A 24,332-nucleotide genomic window follows, 5' to 3' on the forward strand; every position below is an offset into this window, starting at 1 on the left:
GTGAAATATTCCACAGCAATAACAAAAATATTAAGTGGTTACCATGTGACAGGCAATGGACTAAGTGTCCAGCAACCAAAGGAGCTCCTAGTAATAATATAGATGTGTTTCCACAGGGAAGAAAAGCAATCATCAAACTATGACCTCACGTGTTAGGATATAGGTGAAAATAAGTAAAAACTAAATAACTACCTTTCTCTGGCCACCCCATATCCTACTCCTCACACGCCGCATCCCCCAACCCACCAAAGGGCATAGGTTAATCATTCTGAGCCCTACCTGAGACTGGCGTTGTTTTTATTTTTGTTTGTTGAATTCCTGGGTCCCACCTCTTTCACTGCATCATCCCAGAATCCCATGTTGGAGTTTTTAGTGTCAGCATTACTCCAGATACTACTGACTAGGTCAGATGCCCACTGGTTAGGGGGACCAGCATTTATAGAGCCCCAAACAGAATTCCCAAGGCTGGTGTGCAGGTTGGAATGCTGTTAAAGAAAAGGAGACAAATAATTACAGTTAACAATATTAAAAAGATAAAAAGGGAGTCCACAAAAGCTAGGAAAGATAACTTAACTTATAACACCAGTCCATACACTGACTGCTTAGGAAAATGAACCCACCGGATTATTCCGGGCTCTGCTGGGTTGCTGGTGCTGCTGCTGCTGCTGCTGCTTCTGCATTTGCCTGGCTTCTTCCTGTTGTATCTCCAGAAGGGACTTTGCAGTACCTGCGGGTTTGCTGACATTCCCCCACCCTGAGAGTTTCTGCTGTTGCTGCTGTTGCTGCTGCTGGAGAGCTTTCATCAATTCCCTCTGCTGGCGCCTCTGCTGCAGGCACAGAAACAGAAGGCACCTCAGGATTCCGTTGTTTAAAAAAAATAGTTAGAAATGTCCAGTATACTAAATGGAATGTAAATACGTAGCAGCTATATAAAATTAAACACCATGACAGAGTTAACTCCTCTACTGCAAATAAAGATGTAAACTGCCAGAAGTACTAACAGGAGAATAAAAAGAAATTAAGAATTACTTCTTAAAATTAAGTAGGGCTTTTGGTTAAGCATAAAAGCAAAATGTATGTTGACTTCCAAAGCCCTACCAACATGACAGAAAAAAAATTTTTTCTAAAGCATAAACCTTAAGGACAAGAAGAATAAAATAGACTTTAAAAGCTGGAAAGCAGGCAGATAAAGGCAGCCAATATAAAAGACCGAGTAAGTTGAAACCTAAGTAAAGGAAGCTCAGAAACAGGCCAATTCACAGAGAAAGCTCAGGAATTAGAGGTAGGGGTATCTCACATAGAAGAAGACAGGCTGAAGGTCTGTAATAAAGCAGCACGGAGACCCTGACTACCTCCCCAACCCAAAGCAGTTAACAGCTATCCCTCTCTCCCCAGAAGAAAATTAAAACTTTCCTTTTTAAAGAGGCTGAACCAGGGCTTCCCTGGTGGCGCAGTGGTTGAAGGTCTGCCTGCCAATGCAGGGGACACGGGTTCGAGCCCTGGTCTGGGAAGATCCCACATGCCGCAGAGCAGCTGGCCCCGTGAGCCACAATTACTGAGCCTGCGCGTCTGGAGCCTGTGCTCCGCAACAAGAGAGGATTCGATAGTGAGAGGCCCGCGCACCGCGATGAGGAGTGGCCCCCACTTGCCGCAACTAGAGAGAGCCCTCGCGCAGAAATGAAGACCCAACGCAGCCATAAATAAATAAATAAAATTTTTTAATAAATAAAGAGGCTGAACCAGATTAGCAGATTAGTCTATAGGAAAGCTGACCCAGGACAAGAGAATACACCTGCAGATACCAACAGATGGTGGGACTCCAACAGAACAGACCATTACAGCAAAGCCCAGCAAGGTGCTGTATATACCAGAACCTCCAAACAGCTTTTCTGTGCCTTATGCCTAAATATGAACGAATAGCTCAGGATCAACAAACACTTGACAGAGCTTCTAAGATGAAAGCCAAAGACCAAATCAAACAAACAAAATTCTGTGGAAACAGAAACAAGACAAGGGAAAATAGGAGCTAGCTTTTTAAAATGCTATCAGTAAGTAATATTTTTAGAGGTAAGATAGTGCAGTCAGTAAAACAAGAGTAAGAGGCTATAAAAAGAAACACTCAGAGGAACAACATACGGACTCAGAACTTCAAAATAAGAGAACATGCATTAGAAGTTCAATAGAAGGACTGAAAGATAGGACTGAAGAAATACCCCATCAGAAAAGATAAGAGACGGAAAGCGGGAGAGAAAATATGAGAAAACCACAATCAGTCCAGGAGGGCAACATGCAGATGCCAAAAATTCGAGAAAAACAGAGCACCGGTACAGCAAGCCAAGCACGTTCAGATCTGAACAGGTTACAGGGTCCTGGAAAGGACACCTCCAGGGAAAGAAGGAAACAGAATTGTCATAGGTTTTCCCTATGTGAGAAATACCTACGGAGTGGCATTTTATACCTTTGGAAGAGTGTAGGAAGACTTAAGAGTTCAAAGAAAATTCATCCAATAAAAACACAAGGCAATTATTAACTTCTAACAGACAAAAATATGAGTAAGAAAAGACCTGTGATTTCAACTCTGAGGACCACTATTATTATTTTTAAGCAGAGACCAAAATTATTGGGACAATTTCTAGCCTCGAAGGGGGAAGATATACTCTGCTCTGCATTCAACTGTTAACCTTTTAGAAAAGAGAGATGATTTCAGAGAAAGTTCAGTCTATTTTTTTTTTCTTAAGAGCGTGGGAAATAAGGTAATTTTTAAGGTGAAGCAACATTTTAACCTACTGGATGACGTCATGCACACTACATGGTAAACGTGCACAGACAACTCCCGTGGTCTTCAGTGAACCACACCACCCAGACCAGAATGACAGCTTGCGTTCGCCAACAACTTGACTGCCCTGCCTCCAATTATATCCACATAAATCACCTTCTTCAAGACTCTGCTACCTCATACCACCTTTTCAGAGAGGCCTTCCCAGATAGCACTACCTAAAACTAGACAATCACTACCACCACCAATACTATCCCCAACTCCCAACCCTCTCTCTATTCCCCTCCTCACTTTATTGTTCTTTCTGACACATATTGCCTTCTAGAACTCTATGTTTTACTTAATTTTTATTGTTCATATCCCCTCAACTAAAGGTAAGCTTTATGAAGGCAGAAAATTTTGTCTGTTGTAGACTCAACTATATCCCCAGACTAAAACTGTAACTGAGGAGCAACTATGTGATGGACAGATGGATGGATGGGTGGGTGAATATGGCACCTAATGGCACGCTGAGCCAAACCATTTTACTTACTTTCTCTTTTCTGTCAAGAACTGTGTTCTGCTGCCCCCTCCCTAACACCTTTCTCTCTTTTGTATCCTTCCTATCCTAATGAGGAACTATAGGATATAGACTTATAGGCAGAGAGGCGTTATTTGTGTCATATCTTAAGTTTTTCTAGGTTAGTCAGAAAACCCAATACCCTTTAGGGAAAAAAGTATTCTGCATTCTAAGCATCAAATTTACAAAAGGATATCTGCACAAAACTCACCCCCAATTTTGAAACACCCAAGTAACTTTTATTTACGAGCTATTCTCTCAAGAGCTATGGTTAAAATGTTTAGGGTAACTGAACATTTATGTACCCAATCTTAATGTTATTCCTATGAGAGCCTCCTTCATACTTGCTAGAGATCATATTACAGGATAAAGAGTTGAATAACAAATATCCAATTCAGACACACAGCAGCTCTGACAATAATAGTTATCTTTAGTAGCCACGCATCCATGATGCACACTAGCTATTCTGAAACACTGATTGTCCAGATCACTGTTACTTTTAAAATTTACCTCCTCTCGAAGTTGCCGTTCTCGTTCCTCTTCTAGTTTTTGGATTTCAGCCAATGATAGCGTTGCCTGGGACTGACATGCTGTCGTACTGGACTGCTGGCCCCATGTTGAAGAAGAGGGAAGCTAACAAAAAAGGAAGGCAAACGAGTTCATAAGGAAACATGGACAGGAAACAAAGGGGCAATAATGCATTAGGTACAGCCAGAACATTCATGTTTCTTTCAACTCCATTTATAACACTCAATTCAAATTTCCTTCTTCAATCCTTTTACGGACTACTCTCCCAGTCAGTCTGCTTCTTTTATGTAATTTTTTTGTCACAAGATTTAAAACAACTTAAGTACATCAATACACTTTTATTTGATCTACCATTAGGAAACTGCAAATTTGTTACACCTGGCATTGACATATACAGCAATATACAACCATAAAGAGAAAGAAGTAAACAAAAGAATCACTAAGTTTTTAATCCAAGGAGGTAATAAAGGACAAGATATGCTACTTTCCAATGAAGGTAGCAAGGGCAAGATTTCTGAAGGGAGAGCTGAGGAAAGATGCCAGGCACAGTTTTCTATCAGTCTTTCATGAAAGGGAGTTAACCAGGCTGTGCCTTCTAGTAGTGAGCACTAAGCTGGTTTTAATCAATAATTCTATTTTTCCTATGCCTTAAAATTATCAACTAAAATAAAGTGTAAATATATGAGTCCTGAATACTTTAGCGTTCTCAAAAGCTTGATTATTTCTAGGGGAATCCCTTGGTCTTTCTGGGCCAGAAGAAAGATACACTCTAATTTTGAGACATCTTATGGCTCTTAAAAGCAAACAAAAACCAAATATAACCAGACTTAAAATATGTTTAATAAAAACAATACATGAGCATGGATGGATCAAAACAAACAAAATGCCAAACAGTCCCAAAAAAGAGTGGCTCTTCAGTAGAAATCTCTAAAACTGGAACTGATGGGATAAGAGTAAAAACAGTTTAAACTGTCACTGATGTTACCAGACAGCTCTCCAATGAGCACCCTCAACACTACCGAACATAATAGATCCTTTAACATTTTGTGCCCAATGATGGGTAGTAGCGGCATTTCTCTCAAAATGCACCTGTGCTAGGGTAGGAGAGGGGTACAGGAGGCAGCTAAGAGAGAAAGATGGGGGACTAAGTAGGCAAAGTCGAGCACAAATGAACTCTTTTTCTCCACAGGAAATGACATGTTTTGGAACGTACTATCAAGATCAAACCTGGCAGCAGATCTCAAACCTGGCAGCATCACCTGGAGGACCCGTAAAAATGTAGATGCCCCGGCCCCACACTCAAGGAATCAGAAGACCCAAAGGTAAAGCCAACTAATTCACATATTTTTGTAATTCTGATGCAGTCAGAACCAGCAACCACTGATGCTGTCGAAAATCTCAGTGGCTGCATCACCCTGCCGTACCCAGAAACCAATCGCCAGTCCTCTTCAGCAGAAACTCAGCCAGCATCAAGAACAGATTCACTGCCTCCTGAAATGGCCTATTCCTCTTTCAAGAACCTCTGAAATCCTCCTATATTTTGTGCCAAAGTATACTTCACTGTACTTTTTGCTCATGATTCATGAGTTTGCTCTCTGGAGTAATGCAGAACAAATCCAAGTTTTTTCACATGACACACAAACGTCTGCAGATAGCTATCAATTCCCCTTAAGTCTTACTTGTACATAAGAAATAATACTCCATCACTCCATCAACATTGCCTCAGGGCATTTTCCAGTTCAACCAACATCCTGTACTGCCCACTCAGAGAACTGAAGTTTGTCAATCACGCTTTTCAGAACAACTCTTTCCCAAGTCAGAAGCAAACAGTTGGGAATTTGGTACATTTTCTGCCCCCTGAATGTCTAATTATACTTTGCTTATTTAAAAAACCTTACTTTTTTTTTCCTGCCCTGACACTGCTACCTTACTTTTTCAACACTATCTTTGATAACATTTTTTAAAGAAAATCTGCTAAAGCTCAGTAAGAACAGAGAGTCTGTGGTACTAGCACCATGACCCACTCTCTCCCAACTCCTAGCTCAGCCAGACAGAAACACTACTTCAGATGAAGGCAGCGAAGAACACAGGCCTCCCTCTCCCCCCATTAGCTGACAGTCAGTGGGCTGGCTTCCCGGAAAGAGCACAATATCAGCAATTCTCATCCTGGCTCCAGCTACCTGTTGCAAAGGCTAAGTTACGGAGAAATACAGCTGAGAGGTGGGGTGGCTCCCTTCTTATGCCTAGCCCCGACTTCTGGGATGGAAACTACACAGTGCTTACAGAGACTACTAGGGCCCCGACTGCCACTTTGAAAGGCAGAGGTTCCCCGCCACCAGGAGAGGCAAGCCAAGAAGACCTAAGGCTACTGCCCCTCCCCCAAGGGCTCAATTCATAAAGCAGGCGCCATTGTTCCCAGCTCCAGAGCTGTGACTCTGGGACTTCTGTCTTGAAGCAGAGGTGGGAGGAACAGATTGGAATAGAGAGAGCTGCAGACCTCTTCCCAAAGGAACTGACTTCATTTGCAACAGTGTGTGGAGAGTGAGGAGTTCAAGCCTAAGGGCACTTTCAAAAACAGTGGGTGTTGCAGTGAAAGGCAAGGGGTTAACTGGTAGATTCACTGGAGATACAGGCTAAACTGTACTCTGCTTCTTTGTCTCAGAGAACCAAGCTAGAAGTCTGCCTAGGGTCAGAACAAATCTCAGATATAAACCTCAGGAAGCACCTCTTCAAAAGAGCCTGAGTTTGATTGGATCAGGCTTTTGGAACATTTTATGCCCGAGGGTTCTTCTGAGAATAGAGTAATCCAGTTAGCAACTAGTGGAGTTTAACAGCTAAATGTGGAACAAGCCAGTCAAAGAGAGCCCAGCCCAAACCACTGTCAGCCCAGAGTGACTGTGAGCATACCCAATGCTGCATCCCCAGAGAAGCTGCAGCAGAGGCTTCACACTATTGGGGAGAGGCGGGGAAGTTCACTAAATTAATCTAGCTAGCCACAAAACAAATAATAGTAAGGAGTGGGGGCAGAGGGAGGACCAGAACCCAGAATTGCTACAATGCATTAGCAAAAAAGTCTAGTTTCCAACAAAAAATTATGAGACATGTAAAAAAATTATGAGAAAGTATATCTATATACCAGGAAAAAAGCTGGCAATAGAAACTGCCTGTCATAGTGAGTGATCAGATGTCAGATTAAACAAAGACATCAAAGTCTTAAAAATATGTTCAGAGAAGGAAACCATGATTAAAGTAGTAAAAGTAGACATGTTAACAATGTCACATCAAATAAACAATATCAATAAAGATACAGAGATTATTTTTTAAATAATCTATGAGATTAGAAATGAATTACAGGGAAAAAAACATAAAAAACACAAACACAGAGAGGCTAAACAATACGTTACTAAATAACCAAGAGATCACTGAGGAAATCAAAAAATACCTAGAGACAAATTACAACAAAAACACGATGATCCAAAACCTATGGGATGCAGCAAAAGCAGTTCTAAGAGGGAAGTTTATAGCTATACAAGCCTACATCAAGAAACAAGAAAAATCTCAAATAAACAATCTAACCTTACACCTAAAGGAACTAGAGAAAGAAGAGCAAACAAACCCCAAAGTTAGCAGAAGGAAAGAAATCATAAATATCAGAGCAGAAATAAATGAAATAGAAACAAAGAAAACAATAGCAAAGATCAATAAAACTAAAAGCTGGTTCTTTTGAGAAGATAAACAAAATTGATAAACCATTAGCCAAACTCATCAAGAAAAAGAGGGAGAGGACTCAAATCAATAAAATTAGAAATGAAAAAGGAGAAGTTACAACAGAAACACAGAAATACAAAAGCATCCTAAGAGACTACTACAAGCAACTCTATGCCAATAAAATGGGCAACCTGGAAGAAATGGACAAATTCTTAGAAAGGTATAACCTTCCTAGACTGAACCAGGAAGAAATAGAAAATATGAACAGACCAATCACAAGTAAGGAAACTGAAACTCTGATTAAAAACCTTCCAACAGGGCTTCCCTGGTGGCTCAGTGGTTAAGAATCAGCCTGCTAATGCAGAGGACACGGGTTCGAGCCCTGGTCCGGGAAGATCCCACATGCCACGGAGCAACTAAGCCTGTGCGCCACAACTACTGAGCCTGCGCTCTAGAGCCTGCGCGACACAACTACTGAGCCCACGTGCCACAACTACTGAAGCACCCACGCCTAAAGCCCGTGCTTCACAACAAGAGAAGCCACTGCAATGAGAAGCCCGCGCACTGCAACAAAGAGTAGCCCCTGCTCACCACAACTAGAGAAAGCCTGGGTGCAGCAACGAAGACCCAACATAGCCAAAAATAAATAAATAAAAATAAATTTATTAAAAAAAAAATCTTCCAACAAACAAAAGTCCAGGACCAGATGAGTTCACAGGTGAATTCTATCAAACATTTAGAGAAGAGCTAACACCCATCCTTCTCAAACTCTTCCAAAAAATTGCAGAGGAAGGAACACTCCCAAACTCATTCTATGAGGCCACCCCGATACCAAAACCAGACAAAGATACTACAAAAAAAGAAAATTACAGACCAATATCACTCATGAATATAGATGCAAAAATGCTCAACAAAATACTAGCAAACAGAATCCAACAACACATTAAAAGGATCATACACCATGATCAAGTGGGATTTATCCCAGGGATGCAAGGAGTCTTCAATATATGCAAATCAATCAATGTGATACACCATATTAACAAACTGAAGAATAAAAACCATATGATCATCTCAATAGATGCAGAAAAAGCTTTTGACAAAATTCAACACCCACTTATGATAAAAACTCTCCAGAAAGTGGGCATAGAGGGAACCTACCTCAACATAATAAAGGCCATATACAACAAACCCACAGCAAGCATCATTCTCAACGGTGAAAAACTGAAAGCATTTCCTCTAAGATCAGGAACAAGACAAGGATGTCTACTCCCACCACTATTATTCAACATAGTTTTGGAAGTCCTAGCCACAGCAATCAGAGAAGAAAAAGAAATAAAAGGAATCCAAATCAGAAAAGAAGAAGTAAAGCTGTCACTGTTTGCAGATGACATGATGCTATACATAGAGAATCCTAAAGATGCTACCAGAAAACTGCTAGAGCTAATCAATGAATTTGGTAGACTAGCAGGATACAAAATTAATGCACAGAAATCTCTTGCATTCCTATATACTAATGATGAAAAATCTGAAAGAGAAATTAAGGAAACACTCCCATTTACCACTGCAACAAAAAGAATAAAATACCCAGGAATAAACCTACCTAGGGAGACAAAAGACCTGTATGCAGAAAACTATAAGACACTGACGAAAGAAATTAAAGATGACACGAACAGATGGAGAGACACACCATGTTCTTGGATTGGAAGAATCAATATTGTGAAAATGACTATACTACCCAAAGCAATCTACAGATTCAGTGCAATCCCTATCAAATTACCAATGGCATTTTTTACAGAACTAGAACAAAAAAATCTTAAAATTTGTATGGAGACACAGAAGACCCCAAATAGCCTTGAGGGAAAAAAACAGAGCTGGAGGAATCAGACTCCCTGACTTCAGACTATACTACAAAGCTACAGTAATCAAGACAATATGGTACTGGCACAAAAACAGAAATACAGATCAATGGAACAGGATAGAAAGACCAGAGATAAACCCACACACCTGTGGTCAACTAACCTATGACAAAGGAAGCAAGGATATACAATGGAGAAAAGACAGTCTCTTCAATAAGTGGTGCTGGTAAAACTGGATAGCTACATGTAAAAGAATGAAATTAGAACACTCCCTAACACCATACACAAAAATAAACTCAAAATGGATTAGAGACCTAAATGTAAGACAGGACAGTATAAAACTCTTAGAGGAAAACATAGGAGGAACACTCTTTGACATAAATCACAGCAAGATCTTTTTTGATCCACCTCCGAGAATAATGGAAATAAAAACAAAAATAAACAAATGGGACCTAATGAAACTTCAAAGCTTTTGCAAAGCAAAGGAAACTACAAACAAGACGAAAAGACAACCCTCAGAATGGGAGAAAATATTTGCAAACGAATCAACCGACAAAGGATTAATCTCCAAAATATATAAACAGCTCATGCAGCTCAATATGAAAAAAACAAACAGCCCAATCCAAAAATGGGCAGAAGACCTAAATAGACATTTCTCCAAAGAAGACATACAGATGGCCAAGAAGCACATGAAAAGCTGCTCAACATCACTAATTATTAGAGAAATGCAAATCAAAACTACAATGAGGTATCACATCACACCAGTTAGAATGCACATCATCAGAAAATCTACAAACAACAAATGCTGGAGAGGGTGTGGAGAAAAGGGAACCCTCTTGCACTGTTGGTGGGAATGTAAATTGATACAGCCACTATGGAGGACAGTATGGAGGTTCCTTAAAAAACTAAAAATAGAACTACCATATGACCCAGCAATCCCACTACTGGGCATATACCCTGAGAAAACCATAATTCAAAAACACACGTGCACCCCAATGTTCACTGCAGCACTATTTACAATAGCCAGGTCACGGAAGCAACCTAAATGCCCATCAACAGACAAATGGATAAAGAAGATGGGGTACATATATACAATGGAATATTACTCAGCCATAAAAAGGAACGATACTGGGTCACTTGTAGAGACGTGGATGAATCTAGAGACTGTCATACAGAGTGAAGTAAGTCAGAAAGAGAAAAACAGATATCGTATATTAACACATATATGTGGAACCTAGAAAGATGGTACAGATGAACCGGTTTGCAGGGTTGAAATTGAGACACAGATGTAGAGAACAAACATATGGACACCAAGGGGGGAAAGCAGCGGGAGGGTGGGGTGGTGGTGTGATGAATCGGGAGATTGGGATTGACATATATACACTAATATGTATAAAATGGATAACTAATAAGAACCTGCTGTATAAAAAAATAAATAAAATAAAATTCAAAATAAAAAACAAAAGAGAAGCAAAAGGAAATTCTGGAGTTCAAAAATGTAATAACTGAAATGAAAAATCACTGCAGGAGCTCAAAAGTATATCTGAACTGGCAAAAGAATTTAGTGAACTTGAAGAGAGAGCAACAGAGATTATGCAATCCAAAGAAGAGAGAAAAAAAGAATAAAGAAAAATGGAGAGCCTTAGAGAAATGTGAGATACCACTGAGTGCACCAACATGTGCATAACACAAGTATCAGAAGAAGAGGAAAGAGGAGCAGAAAAATTGTGACCTAAATCTCAAATTTATAGAAAAAACACTAATCTACATATCCAAGAAGCTGAACAAACTCCAAATACGATAAACCCAAAGAGATCCACAAACAGACATTATCACGGTAAAAATGCTGAAAGCCAAAAACAAGGAGAAAATCTTGAAAGCAGCAATAAGGAGGAAAAACAAATTATCACTCACTAGGGAATCCCCATAAAATAAACATCTGACTTCTCATCAGAAACAACGAAGGCCAGAAGGCAGTGGGATAAGATATTCAAAGTCTTCAACAGAACAAAAACTGTCAACCAAGAATTCTATATTCAGTAAAGCTACTTTTCAAAAATGAAGGCGAAATAAAGACATTCCCAGATAAAAGTAGAAAATGTGTGGCCAGCAGACTCACCTTACAAGAAATACTAAAGGAAGTTCTTCAGGCTAAAAGCAAGTGACCCTAGAAAATAGTCTGAATCCGCATGAGAAAGTGAAGAGCACCAATAAAATTAATTATGTAATTATAAAAAACTGTAACACATGTATATTTCTTCCTCTTTTAACTGATTTTAAAAGCAACTGTATAAAACAATGTATATATATTGTTGGACCTATAACATACAAAAATCTAATATGTCAAAAATGGCACAAAGGAGTTAAGTGAAAACAAAGCTGTATTAAGCGAATGACTCCATATGGTAACTTGAATCCACAGGTACAAATTAAGAGAAGCAGAAATGATAAATAAGGTTATATAACAAAAGCTATACGTACATACTTGCTCTCCTTCTCTCAGCGTCTTTAAAAGACAATATAATATAAAGAAATAAATATAACATTTTATCGTTGCATTTGTAACATTTACAAGACGTGATACAACAAAAATACCACAAAAAAGGAGAAAAAAGGAACAGAGCTTTAAGAGAGTAGCATATCTGTGTCAAACTGGAATTAAGTTAGAGTAAACCTGAAGTTGATTCTGGTAAGTTAAGATGTGTATGGTAAGCCCTAGATCAACCACTGAGAAAATAACACACAAAAAATATAGTGATGAAAATCATTAAGGATATTAAAATGCTATATTAGGAAATAATTTATTTAACACAAAAAGAAGCAGTAAAAGAAGAACAGAGAAACAGAAAGGATGTAAAAAACAGAAAGTAAAATGGCAGATATAAATCCAACTATATCAATAATATCATTAAATATGAATAGGCTAAAGAATCCAATAAAAAGGCAGAGATTATCAGACTGGATAAGAAAATAAGATTGAACTATACTGTCTATAAGAGATGTAATTTATATTCAAAGGTATAAACAGATCAAAAAGTAAAAGAATAAACAAAGATTTATCAGGCAAACAGCAACCACAAGAGAGCTGGAATCACTACACCATTATCAGACAAAACATACTTTAAAACAAAAAAAAAATGTTAATAGAGATAAAGAGGAACATTTTATGATAATAAAAGGGTCAATCCAGCAGGAACATATATAACAATTATAAACATATATGCACCTAACAAGAGAGCACCAAAATACATGAAGCAAGAAATGGCAGAAATAGAAGGAGATATACAATTCAACAGTAATACTTCGAGACTTCAATACTCCACGTTCAGTAAGAGGCAAAACAACTACAAGATCAATGAGGAACTAGAAGACTTGAACAACACTATAAACTGACTAGACCTAGTAAACATCTATTGAACACTCCACTCAACAAGAGTAGACTATACGTTCTTCTCAAGTGAACATGGAACATTCTTCAGGATAGACCTAAAGAAGGTAAAACTTTATGCCAGAAATAAAACTTTATTCTAAGACATAAAACTAAACTTCAATAATTCATTTAAAAGAATAGAAATAATACAAAGTATGTTCTCTGATCACGACGGAACAAAATTAGAAATGAGTAAGAAATAAATTTTGGAAACTCTCAAATAAGTGAAACTAAAACACTCCTAAATAACCAATGGATCAAAGAAGAAATCAAAACTTATGGGTAGCAGCTAAAGCAATTTATAACTGCAAATGCCTAATTGAGATACTAGAGAAAAAGAGCAAACTAAGCTTACAGCAAGCAGAAGGCAAGAAATAATAAAGATGAAAGAAGAAATGAACTAAATAAGCGAAAAATAGAGAAAAATCAATGAAATCAAAAACCAGTTCTCTAAAAATATCAACAAAACCGACTTAACCTGACTGTCCATGAGGAAAAAAACCCAAAAGACTCAAATTACTACAATCAGAAATAAAAGAAGCACATCACTACTGATCTTACAGGAACAAAAAGAAACAGGAATACTATGAACAAGTGCTTGCCAATCAATTAGATAACCTAGATGAAAAAGACAGATTTCTATAAAGATATAAACTAACCAAAACTAACTCAAGAAGAAACAGATGATCCAAACAGACCTATTAGAAGTAAAGACATGGAATTAGTAATCAAAAAACTACCCACAAATAAAAGCCCAAGCACAAATGGTTTCATCACCACTGAACTCTACCAAACATTTAAAGAAGAATTAATACAAATTCTTCACAAACTCTTCCAAAAAATTGGAGGGAACATTTCCTGACTCATTCTTCAAGGCCAGCATTACCCTGACACCAAAACCAAAGAAATCACAGGGGAAAACAAACACACACTACAGACAAATACCTCTTATGAACATGGACATAAAAATCCTCACTTCCTTTAGCCTAATGAAGGGCATCTACAACATTAAATTTAATGGTGAGAGACTGGATGTTTTCCCCCACATCAACCCAAGATCAGAAATAAGACAAGAACATTCACACTTGCCATTTCTATTAAACACTGTATTGGGGTTCTAGCCAGGGCAATTAGGCAAGAAAAAGAAATAAAAGACTGGGGGGAAAAGTAGTAAAACTACCTCTATTTGCAGATAACATGATCTTGTGCACAGAAAATCCTAATGAATCCACTAAGACACTATTAATTAACCAGTCCAGCAAGATTGCAGAATACAAGCTCAATATACAAAAATCAACTGTACATCTATACACTTGCAAAGAACAATCTGAAAACGAAATTTTGAAAATTCCATTTACAACAGCATCACAAAGACAAAATACTTACGAATAAATTTAACAAAAGAAGTACAAAAGTTATACTCTAAAAACTACAAAACACTGAAAAGAAATTCAAGAAGATCTAAATAAATATAAAAACATCCCATGTTTATGGATTAGAAGCCTTAATATTGTTAAGATGTCAAAACTCCCCAAACTGATCTACAGAGTTAATGCAATCCCTATCAGAATCCCAGTTGGCTTCTTTGTGAAAACTGACAAACTCATTCTAAAATTCATATGGAATTGAAATACAGGAGCCAAAACAATATGGAAAAAAAAGAACAAATTTGGAGAACTCACACTTTCTGATTTCAAACTTAACTACAAAGCAATAGTAATGTCAAAACAGTGTTTTACTAGCATAGCGATCATACAGATCACCTGACTAGAATTCAGAGTGCAGAAATGAACCCACATGTCTAATTTTTAAGACGAACACCACAGCCATTCAGTGGACAAAGAACAGTTTTTTCAACAAATGGTGCTAGGACAACCAGATAAATCACATGCAAAAGAATGAAGTCAAACCCTTACCTCACATAATTTACAAAAATTAACTCAAAATGGATCAAAGAGTTAAAACTACAAAGTCTTAGAAGAAAAGATGGGATTCTGTAAAACTTTATGACCTCAGATTTAGCAATTCTTAGATATGACAACAAAAGCACAAGCAACAACAACAAAAATAGATAATTTGGACTTCATCAATATTTTAAACTTTTGTGCATCAAAGGACACTATCAAGGAGGTAAAAAAAACAAATAACAGAAAATATTTTTAAATCATTTGATATGGAACTTAAATATTGAACATATAAAGAACCCTTAAAAAACTCAGTAATAGGGCTTCCCTGGTGGCGCAGTGGTTGAGAGTCCGCCTGCCGATGCAAGGGACACAGGTTCGTGCCCCGGTCTGGGAAGATCCCACATGCCGCGGAGCGGCTAGGCCCGTGAGCCATGGCCGTTGAGCCTGCGCGTCCAGAGGCTGTGCTCCGCAACGGGAGAGGCCACAACAGTGAGAGGCCCGCGTACCGCAAAAAAAACAAAAAACAAAAAACAAAAACACCTCAGTAATAAAAAGACAACACAGTTTAAAAATAGGCAAAGGAGGGCTTCCCTGGTGGCACAATGGATAAGAATCCGCCTGCCAATGCAGGGGACAAGGGTTCAAGCCCTGGTCCGGGAAGTTCCCACATGCCGCGGAGCAACTAAGCCCGTGCGCCGCAACTACTGAGCCTGCGCTCTAGAGCCTGCGAGCCACAACTATGGAAGCCCACATGCCTAGAGCCCGTGCTCCTCAACAAGAGAAGCCAACGCAATGAGAAGCCCACGCACTGCAATGAAGAGTAGCCCCCGCTCGCCGCAACTAGAGAAAGCACACACCCAGCAAGGAAGACCCAACGCAGCCAAAAGTAAATAAATAAATAAATTTTAAAAAATAGGCAAAGGATTTAAATAGACATTTCTTCAAAGAAGATATACAAATGGTCGATAAATACATAAAAAGATGCTCAACATCACAAGTCGCCAGGGAAATGCAAACCAAAATCACAAAGTTATCACTTCACACCTACTAGGATGGCTATAATCAAAAAGTCAGATAATATGGGTCGATGAGGATGTGGAGAAACTTGAACCCTCATACACTAAACGTAAAATGGTGCAGCCACTTTGGAAAACAGTCTGGCAGTTCCTCAAACCATTAAACACACTGTTATTATATGACCCAGGAATTACACTTCTAAATATATATGTGTGCGTGTGTGTGTGTATCCACATAAAACTTGTGCATGAATATTTAAGGCAGCAGTAGTCATAAAAGCCAAAAGGTAGAAACAGCTCAAATGTCCATCAACTGATGAATGAATACACAGAATCTGGCATATCCACATAATGGAATATTATTCAGTTAAAAAAAAGGGAGAAAAGTATTGATATATGTTACAAGTGAACCTTAAAACATTATGCTAAATGAAAGAAGCCAGTCACAAAAGGCCACATATTATATGATTCCACTGATCTGAAATGTCTAGAAACAGGCAAGACAGAATAAAGACAGAAAGTAGATTAGGGGTTACTTAGCCCTAAGTTAGGGAAAAATAGGGGCTGGGGTGTGACAGTTAGAGGGTTTGGGGGGTGGTAATGAAAATGTTCTAAAATCTATTGTGTTGATGGTTACACCACTGAACTGTGTACTTTAACTGATTGAATTGCATGGTATGTGAATTATATCTAAATAAAGCCGTCTTAAAAAGCTTTTTTCTCACGAGAGCCTTCAGCAATTCCTCATAACCATCTCAAGCTCTTTATCTTCAATCAGAATGCTTATCCATAATGTAGCTCTACAGTCTTCATGGGAGGATAGGAGGGCAAAACCAGACACACAAAAGACACAGAAAAGTTAGGGATCTGGAAGTTACCCCTGCCTTTGTCTTCTCTCTCACCTCCATATTCTTATCAGTCACCACATCCTGTGATGTAGGGCCTCTTAAGAAAGTCTTTTGACAGCCTTTTCGAGGCCCTGGAGCCATAGACACATGGGTTCTAATATAGGGCTGTGCTATCAACTCTCAGTTGGACCCAAGGCAAGCGACTTGGTTTCTTAACATTTCTCCTCTTTGGTAAAACACAGGTATTAATACCTAAGCATTATAGGGGTGGTTGTGAAAAAAAAATGGAAAACTGTCAGTACGTGCCTGACACAAAGTAAGCACTCAGTTATTAGCAGCTTCTCCAACTCCTCCTTTCCAATTTTGCCACCACTAGGCTTAGATCAAACTTTTCTATTCCTTGCCTAGACAACTCCATCACCCCCTCTCAACTGGTCTACTGACCTCCCGTTTTGTTCAAGTCCATCTCCTATTTAGCTCTCAAAGTGACTTATTCCCTCCTGTAGATCTAGCAGTGTTATTTCCAAGCTGAAAATTCTTTTTACCACTCTAGGTCCTAACTTCTTAATAGAGTATATACAGCCCATGGTGATATGAACCCTGCCCACACTTATCTCATACCTCACTCTGCAGCAACTTCACTCTGCTCTCACAAACACCCTCTAATCCCCAAACTGACTTTTTTTTTCTTTAAATTTAATTTTTCCCTCCCTTAATGACTCAGTTTAGAAGCTATCTTCTTTCAGGAAGCCTTCCCTAACTTCTCAGGTGGACAGTGGTTCTCACATATTAGTGAGCATCGGAATCCCTGGAGGGCTTATTCAAACAAGATTGCTGGGTCCCATTCCTAAGAGGTTCTGATTCAGTAGGTCTGGGGTAGGGCCCAAGAAGGCGCATTCCTAACGAATTCCCAGGTGATCATGCCCTGAGAATTACTGCTTCATGCCCCCTCTCTCACTACACCCACCCCCCTGTATTCTAATTTTCTGTTTATGTCTTTATCCCATGAGCTCCCTGAAGACAGGGGACACTAAGCCTTATGGCTAGCCATACGCCCCATGAGAAGTTATGCAGACTCTGCCATAAATCTGCTCCTCCCTCTCCAATTACTCAGAGTTCATCAACAGTCCCTCTACTTTCCCAGTCACTGGAGGCTTTTACCATCTAAGAGCCATTCCGACTCCTGCCCCTGTCCCTCAGATCCAGAGAACCACTAAGTCTCGCTGATGCTATTAGGCCAGTTCTCATCCTCTGGCCCTACTCATTCTTACCACCACCATCACACTCTCTTTACTGGTCTCCCAGTCTCACTTTCTACTTATTTGAAATAATGCTTTGAATCCTCCTAAAACAACACTTTGCACACATCACCTCAATCCAACTTTCAATAAACCCCCACAGTCAGCTATGTTTCAAGCCCTGTACGATGGTTCCTATTTACACATCCGAATATTTATGTTCCCTGCCCTCATAAGTCTATGAGCTCTCTGAGGACAGTTGCCTTGCCTCATTTATCTTTGTCTTAGCAGTGCTGAAATGATACAGAGTAGGCCCTCCAACGTTTAAATTTATGAACCATACAGACTTACTTGGTTTTGCCTGCATCATTGCTCCTGTCCTACCCTCTTGTATTTGTTCTTCCCTTGTTTAAATGCCTAACACAAAGTACAATGCATCGTACTGTTTCCTTGATCAAAAAACGAAGGTAGCAATATTTAACATAAAAAATGTACACTGTTTCACTGCTACTGCACTGCCAGCATCTACTTAACTAAAAAAAAAAAAAAAAAAAAAAAAAAACGCTAACCAGTAGCTCCTACGGATGGTCTGGTCTGGTCTAGTTGGTGTCTAGGCTTTACCTTCATCTGCGCCAGCTGTTGCTGCTGCTGTTGCTGCTGCAACCTCCGGAGAGCCTCTTGCTGCTGCTGCCTCTGGCGCATTAACTCCTTCTGCCGCTGGAGCTCCAGCTCTTTCCTCTTCCGTTCCTCCTCCTCGTGCCGGAGTCTGGCTGCCTCCTCTTCCATTCGCAGCCGGTTCTCCTCTAATCGACGCTGGGCTTCTTCTTCTTCCCGGGCCCATTTCGCAGCCTCCTCTTCCTTCCCAGAAGGAAAAGTAAATGACAATAAAATTTAACTGTGTTTAAAAAGAAAATCTGAATCACTTTTCAAGGCTTCAGTCAGAGGCATGCTTACAGGATAATTATCATGTTTAATTTATTTGCTAATTTCTACATAAAAGGAATGTCACTTTGAACATCTGTTTAAGTATTGATCTCTTAGAGATCACCACAAACTGCAGGCAAGTCTCTTGGAAACTGTTCCAACATTGAGGCAGGGATAGCTTTTCAGGGTGCTGAGTGCAAAGAGCTGTCAGGACCTGCAAGAATACAGATTACCAGGAAAGCCTCAGCCAGTTCTGGACCCAAAGCAACTTCACAAAACCACTTAATTCCATCCCAGGTTCTCACCCGTTATGGCTCACAGACCCCTTGGAAGGTCTCTCCTTGACCCACCTTCTACCCCTCTACTACTTTCTGCAGTACCTTGGCTCATTTTCCTTCTGCTTCCCTCCCTCAAAACCATTCCATGTGCCCCATGGAATTTTCTTGGCCTTCCTCCATGCAGTCTGATTACTGCACCTGCATGCTCTAGAGCTCAGCGGTCCCCAACCTTTTTGGCACCAGGGACCATTTTCGTGGAAGATAATTTTTCCAAGAACTGGGGGTGGGGGTGAGGTGGCTTAGGGATGATTCAAGCTCATTACATTTATTGTGCACTTTATTTCTGTTATTATTATATCCACTCCACCTCAGATCATCAGGCATTAGATCCCGGGGGTTGGGGACCCCTGCCTAGCTTATCCAGACAGCACATTCCCCTCCATTCTCCAGAACTCAGGGCAGACACCAGCCACTCTACGAGTCCGTCCCTAGCCTTCAGGAGGTAGACTTCCCCTCTGCCTTTTGATTATGCCCAACTATACCTTGTCCTCGTCTCTCTGTTTGCTCTTAGCCCATCTGTGGCAGCAACTGTTACTACCTATCCAGCAAAAATTCCTTTCGGGTTGCTTCTTTGCAGACAGAACCTCCTGTCACATCAGAGGTTTAAAATGCCAGATTTTGCTTTTTAAGCTTCCAGTGTAAATAGGGACAGCCATGTGATCTGATTTAGGCCAAAGGGATGCTTCCAGAAAAGATATTCTTCCCAGACAAAAGGAAAGAAGCATGAGAGAAGGGCCACTCCCTTTCTGGGTACAGGGTATGGTATGATATCCAAAACTCCTAACCATGAGGCAGAAAATGTGAACTCCAAAGTCAATACAGGGCTTCCCTGGTGGCGCAGTGGTTGAGAGTCCGCCTGCCGATGCAGGGGACACGGGTTCGTGCCCCGGTCCGGGAAGATCCCACATGCCGCGAAGCGGCTGGGCCCGTGAGCCATGGCCGCTGAGCCTGCGCGTCCGGAGCCTGTGCTCCGCAACGGGAGAGGCCACAAGAGTGAGAGGCCCGCGTACCGCAAAAAAAAAAAAAAAAAAAAAAAAAAAAGTCAATACACCAGGATTTCCCTGGTGGTCCAGTGGTTAAGAATCTGCCTTCCAATGCAGGGGATGCGGTTTTGATCCCTGGTCGGGGACCTAACATCCCACGTGCCACCGGCAACTAAGCCTGTGAGCTGCAACTACTGAGCCCACGCACCACAACTAGAGAGAAGCCCGCGTGCTGGAACAAAGAGCCCGCGCACTGCAATGAAGATCCCACATGCCACAACTAAGACCCAATGCAGCCAAGAAAAAAAAAAAGGTCAACATACCAAGAAATGGTAGAGCAGAGTGTGCACCATGAGGTGGAAAAGTCAACACACCAGGGGATGACAGAGGAGAAGCATGCAAAGGACCTGGATCCTTAATGATATCACTGAGTCACTGAAATTCATGTTTAACTGCCTTATTTCCAAAGAACACCTTGACATGTGAGGCAATAACGTTATCTAATGTTTAAGCCATTTTTAGGTGAATATTTTGATTTTTCAGCTGAAAGCATCCAAAATGTGGCATTTATCTTTTGTAAAATCATCACCTACATAGTCTGTGAGCTTCTTGAGTACAGAAACAATTTCTTAAAAAGTTTTGGACTCTACCAGCAAACAATCATAACAACTGGCATATGGTATATTAACAAAATCTATTAACTGTTAAATGAATAAACCAAAGAATCTAAGCTGGAAGTTATCTATCTACCTCCAAAGAATTTAGATTTCTCAAAGAGTTTCAATCAAGAACTTAAGCAAAAGCAGGTCATCTCCAGCTTCGTGTCAATCCAACCAACAAGCAAAAACCTACATCCCTAAGTGTGCACTGCTATACATGGTGACTTCCTTCCAAAGAGTACAGTAAGGGGGAAAAAGAGTAACTTTACAGTGGAGACACCTGACAAGCACTACTGCAGCCAGGTGATCAATGTCAACATCAGTAACCATAAATCATGTTGGTAATATGTACCCTTGGTATGTGATGAAAATGGTACTTAACTTCTGTGATCTTCTTCTGAAACACCCATAACTCCAGTCTGATTATGAGAAAAACTTCAAACAAACTCCGATAGAGGGTTACCCTACAATACACTGACCAGTATTCCTTAAAGCTGCCAAAGTCATCAAAAACAAGGGAAGTCTGAGAAACTGTCACAGCCAAGAACAAGCTAAGGAGACATGACAACTAAATGCAATATTCTAGATAAGATCCTGGAACAGAAAAGGGACACTGGGGGAAAGCTGAAGAAATGTTAATAAACTATGGTCTTTAGTTAATAATAATACATCAGTATTGATTTATTAATGTGTCAATATTGGTTTATCATAACAAATGTACCATACTAATGTAAAATAATAATAGGGGAAACTGCACTATCATCCCAATTTTTCTGAAAATCTCCAACTGTTCTAAAAAGAAAATCTACTAATAAAAAAAATCTACCTCTGTTCTTAAACATTAAAATGAAATGCTTTAGGGGTTCTGGCTGCCTGTAACAGCAGAATGGCATGGTTACAGTAGAGTCAGATAATGGTCATCGCTGCCATCAACTTATGGATATACTAAGCAGCAAGGAACTGTGCACTCTAAAAGTGTGAACCGGGGAGTACCCTAAGGCAAAAAGTTGTCAACCTCCAGATCTCATGTTTGGTTTTTTAAGAGCAGGCCTTCTTCAATTTTTCTCTGGTGCCCTCGTTTTTTGTTTGTTTTGATTCCTTGACATTTCGTTCAGCTTTTATAATTACATGTGGGATGCTTATCACAAAAGTAATAAGAGTCAGTCGGATCTCTTTGGGTAATTTGCAGCAACCTGAAAAAGTTTTAGATAGGCTCTCCTAATATCCTAATACTTTCTTAATCACTAATTCCTAGTTTCAAAGAAGCAATGAGAAGAGCAAACCATCTGATCACCTGCTTGCGTAACAATTCTTCCTGCTTCCGCCTTTCTTCCTCTTCTCTTCTCCTTTCCTCCAGTCTTCTAAGAGCTTCTTCTTGCTGCTGTCTTTCTTCCTCTTCTCGTTGTCGCCGTAATGCAATTTCCTGCTCCCTCTGGCGTCGCAGAGCCTCCTCCTAAATTAAAAAAAAAAAAGTGTGTGTGTGTGTGTGCACACATACGTGCACCTCAATTAATATATTACATCATAATTTGGAAAGAAATAGGCTATGTGCTGCTAAGATCCTGTTAACAGTATATATAAAAAGTATCTAACCAGGATCTAGGGCAAAAAGTATATATGTGAGCTGGGGAGTAGGTATATTAAGAGTTAAAATAATTTGTATTTAAAATATTAATAGTTAAATAGCACTACGTGCAAAGTCCATCCTGGTTTCTACATCAGCTACATCATTTCCTGATTAACACTAAAAAGGACGCAGGCTTTGGTTTCTCTGTTGCTACCATGAGTCCCTATTTTTTTAATCAAATGAGAACCTAAGGCATAGAGAAGTCAAACCAACACAGCCACCAAAAATGCCTGGTGAGGTAGAGAAGTTTTCCAGTCAAAAGTATTGAATAAAGCCATGTGTCTCAGAACATGTTCCCAGAACTAAAGTCCCACGGATATTAAATATACAGAAAAGGGTCCCACTGTCAAAATAACTTAGGAAGAAATAATGAGCAACACAGAATTAAACAGATTTCTTTACTGCAATACTTCTTAAAGCCTTTACATTGCTAATGTAGAGTGTGACTCTAATACTAGTAGGTCTAATCTAATCTCAGCATGGACATGGATGCCTTTTTTCAGAGTTCTTCTTAGGGCAAAAAAAAGAAGGAAATGTGAAGCAAAGGTTAGACACTGGGGCTGTTACAGAGTGGATTCTTTCAAATGGAATCTTTAAAACTCCCAGTAGAAAAATGGTCCAAGCACATAATAGAGAATTCCCAAAAAAGAAATACGAGTGGCCACAAAACATGAAAAACATTCAGTGTCACTGGTTATAAATACTTCAGGACTTAATTACTTCTGAAATCTAACTGGTTTATAAAACCCCAAGAAACAGGTAAAAGCAACCAATTCAATGAGCTACTAGGACTGAAGAATACCCCTCCAGTGGGTGTTGGTGGATAACAGACATTTTTCCTCAAGGGCAGTGAGTCTCCTAAAATTCTAATCCCAATCCTGCTAACTCCGATGCCTCAGGGAAGCCTTCTCCGGGAGAACTATGACCTGTGAAACACGGGAGTGAGCAAGATATCCCGCAGGTCCTCCTTCAGTGCTAATCGTACGCGCAGAGTTCTCAGACATACCTGTTTCCTTCGGGCAAGCTCTTCTTCCTCTCGCCTCTTCCTTTCTTCCTCCTGCTGTCTCCGAAGAATTTCCTCCTGTTGTCTCCGGAGCTCTTCTTGCCTCTTTCGATCCTCCTCTTCCCGTTTTGCCCTCATTTCTGCCTCTCTCCTCTCCTGCTCCAGCTGTGGTTACACAAGGGTGCTCTTAGACACGTGAGGCCAAGCACAGGAACACTCCAACATCACTGACCAGTACTGTTAGGAGCTGGTCAGTGCAGACGCTGGAAGGTGGAGACACTACCATTCACTCAGTTACGTGTAGTTCAAGTGGCTGATGAAAGCAGCTCTGTGAGAGCTCTAAGCTCTGCTATGTCACAGTAAGCAGAAAGTTGTATGCTCTTCTAAGCTGGATGCACTCACCCCTACTTCTACCTGTCTCTTCACTCCATACTACTACTGCACACCTCCTGTATGTGGGAGAGTGGCCTGTGTTGAGAGTAAGGTCAGAATTCTCTTGGGATGGCATTTCTTTGTTCATCCCTACAAAGGATTTTCTGATTGAAGATCTAACAATGTGTCTAACAAGGTTTCAACCGCAATGTTGTTGAAAAATTACAGAAATTCTTTGAAGTCTGAAGACCAACCACTTAACAAACTCTATCGTGTATAATTCCCAAATACCAGTCAAATCCAGCCCCTAATCTCCAGTCCTATTGCCACACATATAATTCAGGCCTTTACTTTCTCATCCACATTCCTAACAGTCTCTTACCTGGTTTCCCAGCATCCTATTTTGCCCAGAGTCCCCAGTTCAACATCGAACCGCCACCAAAAAAATCACTCCCAGGCTTACATTTAATACCATCCTTCACCTTGACAATAAATCCTAAGTCTTTAACGTGACACGGGTAAGGATCCTCCCGATTGGCCTGCCTCATCTTCTTTAATCT

At 40.0% G+C, this 24,332-nt stretch overlaps 1 protein-coding gene across 1 annotated transcript in view; it reads right to left on the bottom strand.

Annotated features, from left to right (window-relative positions):
- Positions 1-24,332, bottom strand: part of GIGYF2 (GRB10 interacting GYF protein 2) — a 130,838-nt gene that overhangs the window by 8,243 nt on the left and 98,263 nt on the right. Inside the window, 6 exon segments of the mRNA XM_079709614.1 lie at positions 280-485; positions 621-827; positions 3,846-3,968; positions 18,488-18,724; positions 22,065-22,223; positions 23,404-23,565. Of these exon segments, the coding sequence (XP_079565740.1) occupies positions 280-485; positions 621-827; positions 3,846-3,968; positions 18,488-18,724; positions 22,065-22,223; positions 23,404-23,565 (1,094 nt within the window).

The sequence above is a fragment of the Hyperoodon ampullatus genome, assembly GCF_949752795.1.
Source record: "Hyperoodon ampullatus genome assembly, chromosome: 8".
Lineage (NCBI taxonomy): Eukaryota > Metazoa > Chordata > Mammalia > Artiodactyla > Ziphiidae > Hyperoodon > Hyperoodon ampullatus.